The 19,558-nt window shown below is 45.2% G+C and overlaps 1 protein-coding gene across 1 annotated transcript in view; it reads left to right on the plus strand.

Annotated features, from left to right (window-relative positions):
- ZC3HC1 (zinc finger C3HC-type containing 1) overlaps window positions 1-19,558 on the plus strand; it is a 124,669-nt gene that overhangs the window by 64,320 nt on the left and 40,791 nt on the right. Inside the window, exons 5-6 of the mRNA XM_078677600.1 lie at window positions 8,162-8,289; window positions 16,511-16,668. Coding sequence (XP_078533726.1) covers window positions 8,162-8,289; window positions 16,511-16,668 — 286 coding nt within the window. The remainder of the gene's footprint in view (window positions 1-8,161; window positions 8,290-16,510; window positions 16,669-19,558) is intronic.

Genomic DNA, 19,558 nt, shown 5'->3' on the forward strand with positions numbered 1-19,558 from the left:
TGAGGTTTGTTTATGCATTTAATGTATTTATTTTCATTTCAAATAAATTATCGTTTCAAAAACAAAGGCAACCTTTCGGTAAAATCAAATACCATGGTAATCCTATTTCGTGATGCGGCGTGAAAAGTGATACAATGAATAAACAGTGTGCCGGTGCTATATACAACATATTCATGCGACTGACAGGAATAATGCGATGCTATTTACGACATTCATATTGCGGGTGCCGCAATCCAGGATCAAATTAAAAATGGTCCACATTTGAGAATTGTCTACGTTTCCACCTGCAATGGCAAATCAGAAAAAGGTCATCATCAGAACAGAAGATTAAAGGAGACACCTAAAGAGAAGAATTGTGTGTAAGAATCCTTGATGCTGCATTTCAAGAAAGGTGTATTGTGAAAATGTGGGATTTTGTTTTACATACCAGAGGAATTTGTCAAGTCATACAATCCTAGGGAGTATCTGACTCGATGGATACCTCATCCGGCTTGTTCTAAAAGATAACAAGCTGTAGGTAGAGAAGATGTGCTGTTATGTTCTTTTACATTGTCACTGAATAGTAGAAAAACAGAAGAATTATCCTGAGCCTCACTTACCAAAAGGGTAAGGGTCTTTCTGAACAACCCGCTAGACTACTGCGGTATCGGCTGTAATAATAAAAAGAGAACAAAACAAGCATGAATAACCCTTAGATTAGAAGGGTCATCATTGTGGGAAAAAGGCAAAGTGCAGACCTGTCATAAAAATTAAAGATCCCTACAGAAGACAAGAAATTACCATTTTATATATGATATATGAAATCGTATGAGTATCCCCATATGGTAACTAACCATGAACACCACTACAGTGCTCATGGTACGGTTCGAGAATTCACTGATTTAAAAATCAAATTGAAAAATAAGATGTTGGCTCGGACCGCCAATTACTATGTACAGAAAGCTAGTACAATATAACATCTCCTTTCCGTCCTGAACAGCTACAAAAATGTGAAGTGAATTCTTAATGTTGTATTGGAAACCCCTTGGAATGTCCACAATGTGGGAGAAAAGCATTTGGCCTCTCTTGTTTAGTAGAAAAACTTGCAATTCCATGAGTTTATAAGATCGTGCAAGAACCCCTAGAGACAACAACTAACTATAAACCTTGACACCACTGTGGAGCTCATTCATTGACACTTGTTAGGGACTTAGCTAAATGGAAACAGCAAAAGAAATGTAACCAAGCGGAACAGTTACTATGTAGCAACATACTTAATGAGATTCAGCATCTCCTTTTGAACCGCAAAACAATAAATTTCCTTCACTGCTGCCCGTCCATTAAATCCCTCGGGAAACAAATGGCTCTAAAAACTGGTAAATCTAAGTATATAAAACCCAATTTTAGAGTTATAAAGTGAAAGTTTTAAAATTATCGTGATTTTAGAAACTGGACAAACTCACCCAAGGTCAATTAATGCCGTCACATGGATCGGTATTTTCTAAAAAAAACTATTGAAATGAGGGCAAACCATAACGGCAAGGCGTAGTAAGATCTAGCCTCGCCAATAATTATTTTACTAACTGTTTCCAAATGCGTGCCGTGCTGGAATTAATCGAGGCTGGTAGCGTGAAGAGTAAGCAGCTGAATACATTCCCCAGGGTGCACATAGTGTGCACGAGGATGAGGTGGCGTGACACACGTCAGATGAGTATCACCTTCAACATTGCCATGAGATTGTTTGAGGGTTTGTTTATATTCCTGGGATAATTTAATGGCCCGAATTAAACGGGGGTTAAACAATTGAAATTAAAAGAAGCCTTTTTGTGAAAACATATTTGTTGGCTACAACAAAAAGTAAGGAAATACTGCCCCATAGTGCAAAAATACCCCATGTCTCCAAATTCACAAAATTATACATACAAAATGTCAATGTTAAAAAACATGTCAGTGTATAAACAGTGTCACAGGGTCAAGACAAGTATTGAATCAGTCTGACTTCAAACTGAAGAGGCCTAAAAACATATTGAAAAGGCCTAAAGCAATATTGACATACACTAACCAGTGACAAATTATCAAAGCAATCTTTGTTGTTCCAATGTAGATGCCTTGATAGCACTATCTGATAGAGACATCTAGCCGCAGATTCCATACCTTTGAATTTACCAGGCTTCAGTCTGGATCAGGAAGATTTTTCATTGAGTAATACGTTAGCGCGCCGGTAGGTTGTCTTGGTCTGCTCCACGTCACCTATATAGGCACCACCTCGGCACGACGATGTCCGTTCTTTTCTTTCCTCACCAGATCCACGAAGAAAGCTACCTTCTGCCACTTTTTGACAGGATCTTTTCAACATTTTGTCAAATATTTTTGGGTGTGTAGGTTTTTTAGACGGGTCCAAGAAGACTTTTGGATTCAAACCATCTGGTGCCTGCCACTGTGCCATGTCAGTTACAGATCCACACTTGTTTTTTCTTTGGTGCCTGAAGGGCGACCTTGACTTAAATCATGCTCTGAATGCCAAGCCATGGTTCCTAAATCTTTGAGGGCGCAGTCCATAAAGCTGCTTGTTGCCTGGTGTTTTACGCAAACAAATGATGGACGGAATGCTGAATAAATCATACATTCACCCCCATTCAAGAGATCTGTGTTAAATCCATCGTTCTTTTGCTCACCATACCACCCCACTTTAGACCCAGCCATATGCAAATCAGTCTTGACCCTGTGCCTCATGGGATCAGTCCAGACCGAACAGCCAAGCCAGGTCCTCCCTGGACCGGAAACAAGCATTCCTGGGACCGGTTTCTGGGTATTACCCATCATCAGCCAGGCTAGCTTGAATCCAGTGGCACAGTGAGCAAGGGACCCACGTCTGGGCATACCCAGCCCACTTAGCTTGAAAAGTGCTACGCAAACAAATGATGGACCGAATGCTGAATAAACCATACGTTCACCCCCAGTCAAGAGATCTGGGTTAAATCCATCATACTTTTGCTCACCATTCCACCCCAGTTTAGGCCCAGCCATATGCAAATCAGTCTTGACCCTGTGCCTCATGGGTTCAGTCCAGACCGAACTGCCAAGCCAGGTCCTCCCTGGACCGGAAACAAGCATTCTGGGACCGGTCTCTGGGTATTAACCATCATCAGCCAGGCTAGCTTGAATCCAGTGGCACAGTGAGCAAGGGACCCACATCTGGGCATACCCATCCCACTTAGGGTGAAAAGTGCTATGCAAACAAATGATGGACGAAATGCTGAATAGTCAAGTCAAAGCATTTGTAATGCGCACATATCACATCCAAAGAGTCTCATGGCGCTTGCAGACGGCTCTGACGAGAGGTGGACAGCTTAGTTTGCAAAAAGCCATGTCTTCAGCTTCTTGCGAAAGCAGATGTGTTCTGAAGTAGTGCGCAGGTTCAGGGGCATTTTATTCCAGAGGGAAGGGGCAAGAAAGGAAAAAAGCCCGACCCCATTTTAGTCCCAGCCATATGCAAATCAGTCTTGACCCTGTGCCTCATGGGAACAGTCCAGACCGAATTGGGTGGGGTGGGGTCATGGACCCTTTGTAAAGAGGCCCTGTGTCTCTGGACGTGACTGGAACAGCAGGACATTACCCTGGTGGTACAACACCTGCAGATTCTCTGAGCGCCAGGGTGGACACACTCAGTTGTTGGTGCCCAGCGGATCATGAATGATGTATCCATGGTTAGATCTGTTCGCTTCTGCCGAGAACACGCAATGTCAGCAGTTTTGTGTGCTACAGTTTCCAAGGCGGCTCTTGCTCAGAGACGCTTTTTGTCTCGAGTGGAGCTCAGGCCTCTGTATGCCTTTCCGTCCATACCACTCCTGATCAGAGTGCTCAAGAAGATCTGAAGTGACTGGGCTCAAGTCATTCTTGTGGCTGCAGACTGCGCACAGAGAGTCTGGTATGCCAAGCTTCTCCAATTGAGTATTGATCCTCCGATCAAACTGCGCCTTCGGGAAGATCGTCTGTCGCAGCAGCAGCGGAAGGTTCTCCATCCCCATTGGTCAACTCTACACCTTATTGCGTGGAGCTTGTGTGGCAGCAGTTGATAACATTTGACATTCCATCCGAAGTTTGCAATGGCATTTTGGCGGCCAGGCAGCCCTCCACTAAGATAGTGTACACCTGCCGGTGGAATAAATGTGTACGTTCTTGTATTCTTGTGCTTCCCTCTCTCAAGTTCTACTTTTTATTTTGACCCTTTCCCAGCTGAACTCAGCTCTGGGCGCTCTCAATGGGTACCTTTCGGCCCTGTCTGCCTTTTTAAGGGTGCCAGACCAACCCTCTTTATTTAAATCCCCTATCTATATAAATAAAAATGTAAATGTTCGTTTGTTCAAAATCGCAAATCTCAAAGTTCTTCACCGATTGCTCTTAAATTTTCACACAACGTTTGATTCGAATACGCGTGTGTTTTTATATACACAACGTTGGATTCCAATACGTGCGTGTCGAATACGTGCGTGTTTTTAATCGAAAGCCCGAACAGACACATAAAAATGTCAATGTTCGTTTGTTCAAAATCTTAAATCTCCGAAAGTTCTTCACCGATTGCTTTGAAATTTTGACACAACGTTGGATTCGATTAAGCGCGTGTTTATATATACACAATGTTGGATTCGAATACGCGCGTGTCCAATACGCGCGTGTTTTTAATCGAAAGGCCGAAAAGACCCTATTGATTTGGTTGCTGCGCAACAACTACAAGGGACGCATAGAGACAATAGTCTACATATATTAGGATGGACAGTTGGTGTCAGGATGGCAGACCGGGAAGTGGGTCGAGGGAGGGGGGAGGAGTTGGTTCACTTTGCAATATTAAGAAAGGACGCATAGAGGCAAAAGTCTACATATATTAGGATGGACAGTTGGTGTCAGGATGGCAGACCGGGAAGTCGGTGAAGGGAGGGGGGAGGAGTTGGTTCACTTTGCAACATTAGCGCGTGTTTATATATACTCAACGTTTGATTAGAATACGCGCTTGTACAATACGCGCGTGTTTTTAATCGAAAGGCCTAGCAGACCATATTGATTTGTGTGCTGTGCAACAACTACAAGGGACGCATAGACAAGTCACAAAAACATATTGTATACCCACAAGCATTGTGAAATTAAACATATTAGAAACGTGCGCTTACTCTTTCCTTTCTCTTCCATTTAACCAGACTGAGCCACAGCAACGTGTGGCCGGGTACAGCTAGCTGTAAATAGATTTCTTAAAGGGCTTGTACATATGTTTCTATCTGACTCTTTCATCTTGTCTCAGTGGGACCTTAATTTGGTTCTCACCTTCTCATGTGTGCCCCATTCGAACCCCTGCACAATTGACCCCTCTGGTTGCTAACCATCAAAACCACCTTTTTAGTGGCAATAACATCTGCCAGGAGGGTGAGCAAATTGCAGGCACTGTCATTCAACCCTCCTTATCTGACCATCTTCTGTGATAAGTTGGTGCTTTGCACTAGGGCCTCTTTCTTACCGAAAGTGGCAACACCATTCCACATGGGACAATCTATTACCTTGCCCAATTTCTACGCTCTTCGGCAACCATGTAAAGAAGAGTGTTGTCCTACCTTGACCGCACTAAAGAGTTCTAGGTGAACTACCAAATCTTCGCAGGCTACATTGGCACGAGGAAAGATTGTGTGCTGCAGAAGAGCACTATCTCACCATGGGTCGTCCCCTGCAACCAAATTTGCTATGTTTTTGCCAAAAAGCAACCTTCTGAAGGCTTAAGGGCACATCTCACCAGAGCTAAGGCTGCTACCACGGCGTTGCAACGTGGAGTTCTAGTCCTTGACACTTGTCAGACAGCAACCTGGGCATCCCTGCACACTTTTACTAAGCACTACCGCCTCGATAGTCAAGTCTGCTTGGACAGCCTTTTGGGCTACTCTGTCCGGCAGAACTTTCTGGTCTGAACTTGTCTGCAGTCCCTCCTCCAGGGATGGTATTGCTTGGGTATCTATTCAAAGGTAAGGAATCAGCGGCTATATGTCTCTATCAGATGGACAAGATACTTACCTTTGGTAATGCCTCATCTGGTATAGACATGATTTAGCTGAAGATTCCTTACCGACTCACCCATCCTCCCCGCCCTGCGGACAGGTTTCTACGGTCATGGATTAACCCCCTTCCTGGGCTTTAGTTGTTTAGAGACACACCAGTGTCCCTGCACTTAATGGCTCTGCGCTTCTTGCGTGAAAAGTTGTGAAAAGTAACTGACGTCAGCACGCCGACGTGGTGCCTATATAGGTGACGCAGACATCACAATGGTGGAGATGATGCCGATGACATCACGTGTAGCCGACCGACACCACCTACTGGTGTGCAAGGATATTGCTTGAAGAAAAATCTTCCGAATCCAGTCCGATTCCTGGGAAATTTCAAGGTAAGGAATCTGTGACTAGATCATGTCTGCTAGATAAGGCGTTACCAAAGGTAAAACTGGGTTCGAACTGGTTTGCGCAGTAGCTCTGTTTTAGAAACTGAACTGTACATCCTAGTCTGACTTTTAAGAGACTCCTTGGAAGCACAATGTGTTTACTTTTGGGAGCAGGGTTGGTGTTAATAGTGGCCATTTAGCAGGGATTAGCCATCCGGTTAAAGGAAAGGCACAGTTAACAACACAAAGTGTTATTTCTATTGAAATGCAGTTCTCAAATGGGGTTCTTGAGAACTGAAACTTGATGTTCAGAGCCGTCCTAGACATTGTCTGAGCTCCCTTCAGGCTGGAAACTGAGTTCCAGCACTGGGAGAGGTGAGGCGGGGCTATCTCATCTCCATGTGGGAAGAATTAGAAGTGAAGACAAGTCTCATTCAGGTGGCTATGGGCATATTGGTTGAGGGACTCTGGGAAAGTCTGCAGTACATTGAGAATAGAAGAGCTGAAAATAGAGGATGGGGTTCACATGAATGCTGACAGGATTGCATTTAGGGCATCCCCAAGTCCCTAGCTAGTGCTCAGATGAAAAGACTGACAAAGTTCCTAGGTTCTGGGCTCCACTACCTTCAGAAGCACTGCGTTGTTCGCTTGATTACAGACTGCCCCGGATATTAGTTTCCCTCTTGTAAGGGATTACCTCGGGTAGATTCCTATGGCTGTCTTTCCCAAGGCCATATCACCATGACACATCACTTTGAATCTACCCAAATCTTTCCCTCTCCTTGCATTTTGGCTTGTATCTGCTCTGTCCGCAAGGACAGCTGGATTAAAATACAAAATAGGATGTCTGATAGTTAATGATGCTTTATGGCCAAAACTGTGAACTAATAAGTTAGAATTAAAACTTATGTCGCTGTTATTTAATTTTATCACTGAAGTTTAATTTAATAAATAGCACAGACTATGAAAGACTTTAAAGTATGAAGTCCTATAAATATCTCTTATTGCAACGTAACAGGCCTCCTTTTATGAACGGTTTACTTCGCCCTAGCTGTTTCCAGTGTGCCGGTTAGGGTGAAAGTAGAGAAATGAAAGCCACATACATGGAAATAAATTATAATTAAGGAACGGTGGGAGTGAGAGCGCAAATCTTATGAAGTGACACCAGTATCTTTTTGAAAGATCCACTTTTCCTCTGTCTCCCGAAGAGAAACAGTGTAACTAGCCTCAATATTCGTGAGTTTTGATTTTGTGAAATAGAACCAACGGCTTAAGTAAGAATTCACATTTGTGGTAGGAGAGGTTTATTTGCTTTTGAGGTTCTTGTTTACTATGTGGTATTGGAGATGCTGTAAAGCACATTGCAGTTACTGTCGGTGTAATTGACTGCTGTGCCTATATGTAGTACCATGTTATTTTTGAATTCAATGTCAACGATCTTGGTTATTTGTATTTTCTATGCTTTTCATAGTATTTCTAGTTAGACAAAAGTCAATAAGTAAGTAAATTATGATTATGGGCTTTTACATGTGTAGCTCACATTTCTTGGCGGACTAAGAGGCTCTCTGCAGAGATCAGAGGTCTTCACTCTTTCAGTGGCAGAAGTATCATTGAGTTGAAAAACTGCTAGATACACTATTACGTAGCGCTATTGTTCCTTTATATGATGTGCTTTTGTTGCCTGATTTTGCATACTTGGAGAGTCTAGCTTGCTGTTCGTACTTTTTCTGTCTTACAGGGTGTTTCTTTACATTTTCTATTTCTGTTTAGAACGCTTTTGGGTCCTTCTGGTAAATGAGCCCCAGGTCATTCTCACCAGTTTCATAGAGCGGTTCCAGAGCTTGTGCCAGCTGGAATTGCAGCTGCCGTTCCTGAAGCCAGAGGACCTGAAAAACATGGTGAGCTACAACAGCCAGCAATTTTAGTTTTTCCGTATTCCTACACCTTCACATCGATTGCATCACACTTTTTCCTACAGTTTTAACAAGTGGCTCAGTTCCCCTGCTCACTGATAAAATGTAAAACAATGACCAGGCTTTGGATGAATGGACAAGGAAACATTAAAGGCAGTGTCTTAGTGGAAAAAGCTGGCTCTTCTTGGGCATTTGAAAGGTAACAGATCACTATGGTTCAAGGATGATTAGTGAGTATTTAGTCCAGGCAGAGGGCTCAACAGATTTCTGAAGAGTGCCAGGGCTGCAGGGTCTTAGATGGCTATTTTGCATGTGCCACTGGATAGCCTTCAGGGTAATGCAAAGAACCTTGAAATTAATTCTTTCCATGATCCGAAACCAGTGGAAATATTTCGTAGCTGGCACAACGTGGTACCACTGTAAAAAAAAAAATTTGAGCTGTGAGGTTCTGTACTGTTTTGAAGCTTGGAGTGCTCCTTACTTGGGCAAGCCACTAAGAGTGTGATTGCAGTAGTAGAATCTAGAAATCACAGCTGCTTTGGTTAAGGGGATTCTGTGGCGAATGGAAAGCAGAGGCAAGGAAAGTTTGTGGATGGACGAATGTGTTTGTCATAGTAGTAATAGACGTTGGTCACAATTGACATTTTTTTTATCTAGAGGAGTCCGTGAAGTTGCCAAGAGAAAGTGCTAACAACTGATGTCAAGAGTCAGAGAGCTCTATTCCCCTTTGAGTAACAACCAATGCAGAAATATTCACCCTCAACTGCATCTATCATCTAAAACATCTTTCCTCTGATTTCAGGACTGCCATATAAGTCCTAACCATTTCTAAATTGCACTATTGGATTTATCATTTTGAAAGTGTGACTGCCTCCTTTCTTTTTCTTTTTCTTTAAAAAAAAACAAAAAAAAAAACCTTTATTGTACAGTTCAATAAAATTATAAGCACGGGTCAACAACCGCAGGGGTCGGCCGCCACACAAGAATAAGACCCACTATAGTATCAAATGACACAGCTCTTCAGCCGACAACCCTGAGGTCCGGCAGCGAATCAGGATAAACATTGTATTGAACACACAACACGTTTCAGGATAAGACGAAGGTTTCATTTTATGTTTAAACCCCCCCTCCGCCCCCCCCCCGACCTAAAAAGCAGGAAAAAAAGAAACGGACATATCTGGTGCCATACATTCAAACACTATGATAAAGGGAGCAGGTACAAAAATAGAATAATCACAGATCAATTTAATGGGAACGACCGAGACGCCTGCGCTAGCAAGCACAAAACAGGATGTACGACAAAGCAATCTATAACCCAACGCAGTCGCCCGCACACAGACCCCGCCCATCCATTGACGCCAGGTTAGAAAAAGAAGTACGGTTACCAGATACTGGAAGACATACGAAATCAGGATAATACCCCAACGTTATGAAAGGAAAGCGAAAGAAAGGCGTGAGATAAAGAAACCATAAAAACTAAACTAACTAACAAAACTATAGACCCATCCTGCACCCCTGCATGTGGCTTTCGCCTAACCCCAACTAGCAGCGTGCCTGTCGCCCTGACTAACTAAACTACAAAAAGTAAATGAAGAACGGAGGAGGAGAATATCATACAAACTCCCGGTCATCTCCCCCCCCCCTCCCCCCCCCCCCCCGCCTGAAACGAACAACCCCTGTCCTAAGACCACAGAGTACTCAAAAATATTAGAGACAGCGCCAGACAGGGGAGACGTTGAACACCTCCCAACCTCCCGCAAGCATTACGTTAGCGAATCCCTTGTCCTCTAAAGCCCCGAAATCAGACCCAGACCAACAGTCTCATCCTTGACCGCTCCGATCTTTCATGCGGACTCTGTCCGGTAACACCATCACCGCCCCGGGAGAGTCCAAGTTCGTAGGAAGTTCAATTAGGATTAATATGAGACCGGTCGAACACATTGAGTCTCTGCAAGCATCCGCCACCGGTAAGATGTCCCTCACCGATATGCAGTCCAGATATCCTTTCCTCCGTAGATGTAAAAGAACCACAAGGGCGGGAAGGGACGGTAGTGACTTTCTGTTTTTGCAAGTCATAGTCTCAAGGAGTGAAGAACCAGGTAGCTCCACGATGATCGGCTGCGATGGTGAATGCAGCAATACCCCCAGAGAAACAATTCCGCAAGTATTCTGCAAGCAGGTCAATGGCATCAAAACTTTATCGCGCACGGGGTCTCCATCCTCCTTTACTACGGGCATCGTGGAAGAATCAGTTCGTTGAAAGTCATGCAGAACAGAGCCCAGACTCGGTCGCCCAGTTTCGATGTCACCAGCGATCATTTTATGGACAATGGTCTACAGATGCAATTGAAATGCCCCGATGGCGGCCATTACGGTCTTCAAAGACGGCTCACAGTTCGTCCGATCCGCCTCCACTCGCTCGGTACCAAGCATGGGCGGGTTCCTCAGAGAGCCGGGTCTCTCCGGGAGAAGAGGCAAGAGCGGAGCGGACGGCAACGGAGGGTGCATTATTGGTCAGCAGTACGCCACCGCGAGCGAGGGCCCCGGCCGAGCAGACCCGGGAGGTGGCAACCGGGTCGCCGGGGACGGGGTCTCCCCCCCCCCCCCACACACACAGCCACAGACGAAGCCTATCACCACTCCTTCAGTATTAAACAGACCAGACACTCGCCACCAAAAACAGGCCAGGATAACCTCCACTGCAAGAGACCGGACCCTGTCTGAGTCCCACGGCTGATGTAATTCAACTGCAACCCGGCTGGGCAAATACTCGAGGCCCCGGCTCAGAAGCTGGGTTAGGCCGAGATCTTAAAAACGACACAACTCCGTCAATCTGGGCAATAACATTCTCGGGACCGCACCGTCAGATTCAGCAACAGTTCATCCACATGGGGGTCGGGCGTAAAATCAGGATATCTGGCAGGATCATCAAGCAGCAGACGCAGGTCGGGGGAGCCGGGAGCCTATGCAGCCATCTTGGTTGCTGCGTATTTCCTTCCGACTGCCTCCTTTCTAAAGCTAGACTAGTTGTTCCAAAACCTTGCAGCCAGAGTTCTCCAATGTCAGCTGTTGCAGATGTACATGATGTGGAATGGCATCTATCTTAATTTCAAAGTGAGCTGCCAGTTCATGATTTATACTCCGGTTGCTAGAACTTTACTCAAGAATCTGTCGCCCCCACTATATATCAAATTGAATCTCCTCTCTCTAGACCAAGAAATGTATACTCTAATCCGACACAAACTTAATGTCCCCACCCACCCACAACATTGAAATACTCGTTATTTTTAGACTAAATACTTGTATTCTCTGTCCCAACCCTCTAGAGCCTCTCACCCTAACATCTCACATAGGTCTTTCACTTCTTTGTGTTAAGAACCTGCTAAAGAGCAGGCTCTTTCCAAGAGAGTGCCTAATCTCTATCCACGTCAAATGTCCCAAATATCAAGCTGCTTGAAGCTTTTGTTATATTTTATATCCTAAGGATTTTCAATACCAAGCTGTGCCACTGTGCCCATCGGACCTATAACCTAACTCCCTACCTGTCATCTGACGGGCACTCTGTGTATACTCAGCAGAGCATTCCCAGATGTAATCCTCCCACTGACGCATCCACCACTAGAACTCGGTTGTATCTGCATTTGTAACTGTTTCAAGACTTATTTTGTGTGTGATGGTTTTCTCCAGAACGTTCAGTGCAGTGCCCCTAAATCCTGCTTTTAGATGTTATGACGACAGCGGCAAGACATGTTCTTTCCCTCATTTGGTGGGTCCATTTAACCTAGAATCTTTTTCTTTCTTCTCTTTAAGCGCACAGGTGTTTGTTTGTACCCTATTGTTGGAACAGTGTCCTCCTTGTTTTGTTTTGACAGAATAAGTGCAACACATATAAGGTTTCAGCAGGTTTTTTTTGTTTATTGGCATATCGACATAAAAAACAACAGTACAACAACCAGGTCAAACTCGCAGTAATACATCCGTCTTACACAGAAAAAGCAAAATAGGTCTACATATACATCCTGGGTTTACATCATTTCGTACAAACAAAGAGATAGTATAGCGAGGTAGCAAATTCAGTTTATATCTAGTAGCCATTATTACTGGACACATTTAGTTACATGGGAGGGGTTCTCCGCCCAGACATTGTGATATGCATATAAACATTTCTACCACATCTCGCTCCGACACCCACGTACAAGTATTTACACAGCCTGGTATACCATTACCACAGTTTACACCATTAACTGCTCACCCGGAACCAAAGGGGCCTCCTCCTCCTCTTGTAGTGACTGGGCCCATTCCAGAAACGGAGCCCAGATGTCCCTGGGTCTCGATGCAGTTGGCATCAGCTCCCAGAATGCTGTCAGTTGTGTATGGCTGAACATAACATCCTGTACCCAGGCCTTTCACGTGGGAGCCCTCTTCCTACCCCAGGCCATCCCCACTCTACGTTTAGCCAGTAATAGCAATAGTGCATGTAATTTACCTGTAGCTGCGCTGTATGCTTAACATATCCCAGCAATCCTATGAGTGGATCAGGATCTGAGGGTGCCTCAATTATAGCATGTATTTTGTTGAAAACGTCCGTCCAGTACGTGTACACACCAGGGCAGCTCCACGCCATGTCTAAGTATGACGCTGGAGTAAAACCACACCTCCAGCATTTGTCATGGTCTCTGATTCCCATGCGAACCAGCTCACCCGGGATTCTTAAATATCTGTGTAAGTATTTGAAGTGAATGAGCCTCGACTTATAGTTGGGGGACAGGGCAGTCAGTTGGCCACAGCAGAAAGCCCATTGCTACTATGGGGTCTGTTCTGGGAGCTCCGCATTCCAATTCTGCATGGATTGCGACTGTGTCACCGGGGCAGAGCTCTGCATAGCGCTGTACAGCCTAGTGGTGAGTCTGCGGGGCAAGGGGTTCGTCAGTGTATTCTCTAGTGCCTGCAGAGTGGACAGGGGGGCCGGGAATTATGCATGCAACTGTCTACAAGTTGCCTGTATTTTGTAGTAGAAGAACAGCTCAGAGAAACTTACTGCCTCTGACCCAGATACGGACGGTGGGGCAATGAAAACATCACCTGGATACAGATCTGCAAATGTGTGGAGTCTGAGTGACTTTGCAGCTACTCTACTAGCTCTCTCCTCCATCGTGGAGAGCATAGGGTTGTGCGCTAATGGTATGGAAGGGGTATATAGTATTCGCAACCGGGCTCTATCCCGCTGACGATCCCACGCCCAGCACAGGGTTTCCACTGTGACAATCTCATCTCCACCTCAGTATGCGGCTGAAATGGGGTGGGATGCACCCAGTAATGCAAAAACTGGGCCTGTGCAGAGTACGCATATAGTTGTATGTCTGGGCCGCCCATCCCGCCTTGTGTTAACAGCAGGGTTAAAAGTTCCCAGGAGACTTTCGCCTGCTTACCAGCCCACACCAGTGAGATCAATAAAGTACGGACGGATTATAAAAAACGCCTGAGTCAGGGGCAAAGGTATATTTATAAAGAGGTACAGGAACTTAGGCAGTACCACCATCCTGGCTATGGCGATCCTCCCTGCTAATGAAAGTGGCAGTCCAGCCCAGGCAGATACCTTTTCCCACAACCACTCAACAGCCCAACCGAAATTCAAGTTCCAAAGTTCCTGTATATCTCTGCACAGCCAAATCCCTATATATTTCACAGGGCCATCCGCCCAATGCAAGAGATATTCGATCGTGAATGGATGTGTGCTGTCTGATAGTGGATTTGGCCCAATTTATGGAGACGCCTGACAACCCAATAAACTTTATCCGTTCACGCAGTACTGGAGCTATATTAGCAGGATCAGAAATGTATAGAGTAATATCGTCCGTGTATAATGAGACCAAAAGCCCCTGTGTGCTGAAGCCCAACCCTTAAGCTGCGTGATGTTTTCACTGCCTCGTCGCCAGTGGTTCTATCGCAATAGCGTGGAGGAGAGGGGAGAGGGGACAACCCTGCCTTGTTCCACAGGTGATTGGAAAAGGCTGCGATGTCATACCATTCAGTCTGATTCTAGCAGATGGCTCAGTATATAACAAGCAGATGAGTCCTAGGAACAGTGGGCTGAACCCCATTTGTTCTAAGATAGTAAATCGATATGGCCATACCAATGAATCAAACGCTTTCGTAGCGTCGAGAAACACCGCCACTGCCGGAAATTGCGTGTGTAAATAATGTAACACAGAAAAAAGGTTGCAAGATTATGGGAGGTGTACCGCCCTGGTATAAAGCAAGACTGGTCCGGTCTCGCAACAAGTGGGAGCAGTGGCTGCAGTCTGCCTGCTATCAGTTTGGCTAGGATCTTAGCATTAACATTGATTAATGATATTGGTCTGTAAAAGTCCACTACATCACTGTCTTTCCCAGGCTTCAGCAACGTAATAATCATTGCTTCGCGCATGGACTACGGTAACCTACCCAGGGTTTGTGCCTCCTCGAACACCTCGAACAGTTGCAGAGCCAGCTCAGTCGCATAGGCCTTATAGAAGGCAGTGGTTAGCCCATCTGGGCCCGGGGCCTTGTCTAGCGGTACACTACATATTGTCTTAACTATATCTTCTACCGAGAATGGCATGTCCAGATGTTTCCTGTTACCCCTCTCTAACCACAAGAGTTCCAACTAATCCAGAAATTCCTTGAGGTCACTAGAGACTTCGCTATGTGTGGCTGTGTAAAGGTTCTCGTAAAATTGCATGAATCTGTCCAGAATGCCCTGCGGGCCCCTAATCAGGGTGCCGTCCTCCCTCTAACCTCTGTCACAAAAGTGGCAGAACGGGGTTTTCTAAGCATGTTGCCGAGAGTCCTGGCCTGGCAGTCCCTCTCCCCATATTGTCTAGCTTGTGCATTCTTGCCCAGGAAGTTCACCTTCCTTTGTGCCTCCTCATCAAACTCCGCAATAGCTTCCTTAATAGAGGCCAGTATCGTAATGTTGTTCGTGGAGTAATATTGAGATCCATGTTCCCTGATCTTGCCTTCTAGAGCTGTCAGTGTACCTCTTATTGACCGCAGGATCCCAGCTTCACAAATTGGTAGTAGTCACGGTAATGGTAGTACTCTGCATATCTGGCCTCGAAGTAAATGCTGGGCTGCATAAACACCTCCCCAAGTAGGAGCACCTTATGCAGAATTGCCCTCGCCACACCTCTGTCCGTCCAAGAAACCCATGTGTGCCTATCTCTCGCTACATGTGCATACCTATAAGGACCTCTAATGTTCTGCACCATTTTGACCAAACTTGTGAGCTTTAACCTCCCCACCCTCCCCAACCCCCCAACTTGGTTGTGTGTAAATAACCACCCTGAAAAGTAAACAAAACATTCGCTACAGGTAAACAACCTAAGTGAAAATGGGAGTTATCTCTTGGGGGCCTAGGTACCACCGGCATACTACCCTGCCAGAGGAGAGGGCGGCCAAGATAAGTCGAGAAGAGCCATTCACCTGCAACCCTGTGCTGATCAATTGTTGTTTCTTAGTATAAACATTTATAAGCCCACATTGCATTCCCTGTCATGTCTGCCAAAGGGACCCCCCAACAAGGAACACAACATCGAGCTACCACTCTTTTACTGCTCAGTCCGGAGCGGTGAAGGTCAGGAGTCAATCATTCTCACTTAGTCCGGCTTCTGATTGGGAACCAGACGTAGCCTTGCCGTTGTTTTTCCTTCCTCCAATGTGTTTAGCTAATTTCAGGGCAGACTTCGCGTCTGTAAAAAAGTGTGACGTACCTTCACGAGTGACCTTTAACTTGGTTGGGCATTGGAGCGCGTAGGGGACTTTTGCTTTCAGTAGGAGACGCTTGGCTGGCAGGAACTCCCTATGGGCCGCCTGCACTGCTGGCGTAAAGTCAGGGTAGAAAGAAATGTTGTTTCCTTTTAGTTATCGGTGGCCAGTCTTAAAATGGCATCTCAATCTTGATAATTCAGCAGGCGTGCTAGGATATGACAAGGTTTCAGCAGGTTGATGCGAACAATAGGAGAAGCACAGGCATTCTGAAGTAAGGCTTAGATGGTGCACCCAGGTTGCACCATATAAGCCTAAGAGGTTGAACAATTGAACAGAGCTGGATTGTGGCGCTGTCTTTCCTACGCACCCTTATCCCACCGCCAACACCCGTATCTCCTTTTCAAGCAGGGCTTTGACTGTCTCTTCCAGCTGTGTAATCTCCTTTTGTACTTTCCAGGCATTGACGGAAGACACTGTGAGCCTCCTCTTACACTTGATAGAAGTGGAGCTGGAAAAGAAAGCTGATGAGACCAAGGCTGTTGTGAAGTTTACAGCCGAAGCTCTGCAAATTCACGTCGCAGCCTGCATTTTGGCACTTTGTGGCTGGAGCTATAGGTTGGTGTATAAAGAATTTGTTCAGAACTATGTTTTTGCCTCGACCTTTGAAACAACCATATTGCTACTGACCTGGCCTGATACGCTCTAAGTTATCTAAACCATTCAGCAGAGTTTGATATTTTGGCATTAGTTGTATATTGTTGTGGAACTTTGTATAGGGTGTTCAAGCCTTAAATTGTAGTTTTTGTTAGAATACTCTTTGGATGCTTCTGGTGATTAGTGTTCTTTACCGTTTGTGGTCTGTTGTTAACAGTAGGTCTGATCATCTAGTTAAAGTGAGCATTCGTTATGTGAATAGCACAATTCCAGTTAGCATCAGAGCGTTAAGTGGGGTGAAACAACTGGAGGGTCTCTAAAAGGGGCATGGCAAACCTGTTAAAAGGGGTGTGGCCAACCCAATTAAAGACATTCACTAAATCGTAGGAACTAGCATTACGTGCTTAAGGGAATCTTGAGTTCCTACTCAGAAAAGGATAATAAAATACCAAAAACCTTACTGAGAGCAGGTACTTACTTGTGATGCATGCCATGGCCTCCTGTCTTTACTCAGTTACTCTTTCACTTGGAATGTCTTGCCTGTCTGCCAGTCCACTCCCTCTCTGTCAGACTTCTTTACCTCTGTTACTCGATCTGTATGCTGCTTTTTACTGTCTCTATTACTCCCTCACTGTCTCCTCTAGCCACCCCCCACGCCGTCTCTATGCTCTTGTGGTTACTCCTCTCTGTTACTGTCTTTCAGTACTTTCTTGTCCCCTCACTCAGTGCTTTAAATGGGCCAGTACTGTCTGCTAGTGAGTACCTTTTTTATTACCTGCACTTCTCGGAGATACAGAAAACTTTTAATTGGAGAGTACTGGCACTTCTCAAAACAAGCAGATACTCTGCTACAGAGTACCTGCACTTATATTCTCCCCATTTCAAGCATTGCCCTCACTGTTACTCTCACTATATTTCTGTTAGCCCCTCTGATTGTTATTTACATCCCTGTTGCTATCCGGTCAGCTCTGTCGCTCTGCCCGTCTCCTTCAGTCCCTCCCTTTCTCTCGGTGATATTACTGTTCTTGCTACTCCACTTCTATCTCTGCGTGTACTCCTATCTCCGTTACTCTGTCTCACGTTCTTGTTCCCTCTCACACCACCCAATCTGCCTCTACGTGGGGAGCTCATCTTTCTCCTGTTGACTTTCCAACATCCATTGACAACATGCGCCCAGACCCTCTCATGCCTTAGTAGGTGGCTGGCCATTTATTTTCTCCATCACAAGCCTCTCCTCTCATCCTGAGGTCTGACGTAAAGAGCTCTGTGTTACTTTCTTTCACCTTTTATTTGTTTAAGGAACAGAGCAGCAAACAATCCCGAAAGGCCAGGAAGCCCACTACAGAGTTCATTACACTGAAATAGAGAAACTCATGTTAGGCCCGTCTTGCTAAAAAGACCAGTATAGAGGAGAACTCTTTTCAGTTTCATCTTTGAGCTCTCTCCATTAGTAAGAAGTGAACAAGCGTACATCTCCTGTTTACACTCTAGTGTGCATGCTGACTCCAACGCTATCGTTTGTAGGAAAACAGGACCGTCTGTGCCAGGGCTCGAAAATAGAGCCCTGATAGGCATCTTTAAAAGGTTCCCTTTCATAGGCGCTTATTCTGGGTATAGAGTTATGTGGCAGATGTATCAAGTCTTTTTGTGGTCGCAATGATTCCATTTAGGAGAATTGGGCCTTTTGAGACACAAAAATGCTTTGTCTTATGTACAAAACTAAATCTGATTGGTATGTATTAATGTTTTTCGTCTGAATTCCAGTTGCAAAACATTAATCTTTTACCACATCCTCAAAGGAGGTGGTAAGTCATTTGCAAACGGGAAAATAACCCCTTCCTCTTTGTGAATTTTGGCAAAAAGCAATTCTAAAAGTAGGGAGTAGTCCCATGGACCACTTCCCACTCGTAAAAAATAAATGTACTCTTTATATATGTATTACTTTTTCCGAACACATCCCGTTTTCCTTTAAGGGAAATGGGTTGCAATTTTTTTTAATTGCTTTATTTAAAAGCAATCACAGACATGTTGGTCTGCTGACCTCAGCAGGTCAACATCCTTGTGATGGCTGCGATTTCTAATGGGCTGAAATTTGCAACCTGCCTCATTATTATTCATGTGGTAGGCAGGGCCGGGCCGTAGCGGGCACCGGGTGTTCTCCCCCCCCCCCCCCCCCCCCCCGTGGGCCACCAGTGTTGGGGGCTGAGTTTACACCCCTAGGTGCCATTTTTGTTACTGAGGTAGGTTGTGCCCCCTGCAACAAAAGCGGCCCTAAGCTTTCCACTTGTACACCCTGCCTCCTCCACCCCCTTTCCCCAGGCCGGCCGAGCTCTTTGCTAGGGCCGGTTTCGGTTCCCAGTCTGGCCCTGTGGTAGGTCCAATTACGACCCACTGGAAATCGGTAATTTGCTAACTGACCTTTTAATACACAGACTGGTTAAACAATTACCCCACTAGTCTAGAAAATACTGGTGCCAAATTGCGACCAGTATTTTGTGACCAGATCAAAGGACATTTGGCCCTAAATTCGGAACACTGTCTAAATGCCTATTTGAGCAGGCAATTTAATTCCAAGTTATGCAACACTTGCCACCTTCTTGCTGTTTTCCCCTTACAGATTTTGCTAGGTTAAACCTGCTGAAATGTTTCATGGGGGAAAAAAAGCTTAGCTAGCAGAATTTGTGGCTTTCAGCACCAATTCCTCATTTAGTGCCTAATTTCCATGTTGAAATCTCACAATAGGAGGCATTAACTGCATATAGTGAATATCTCACCATACAGTATTGCCAATTATCACTTCCAGAAAAAGTCACCCCTATTCCAACCAACTCCTAATCTGGCCATTGTGTCC

This window comes from Lissotriton helveticus, chromosome 1_1 (genome assembly GCF_964261635.1).
Source record: "Lissotriton helveticus chromosome 1_1, aLisHel1.1, whole genome shotgun sequence".
Classification (NCBI taxonomy): Eukaryota; Metazoa; Chordata; class Amphibia; order Caudata; family Salamandridae; genus Lissotriton; species Lissotriton helveticus.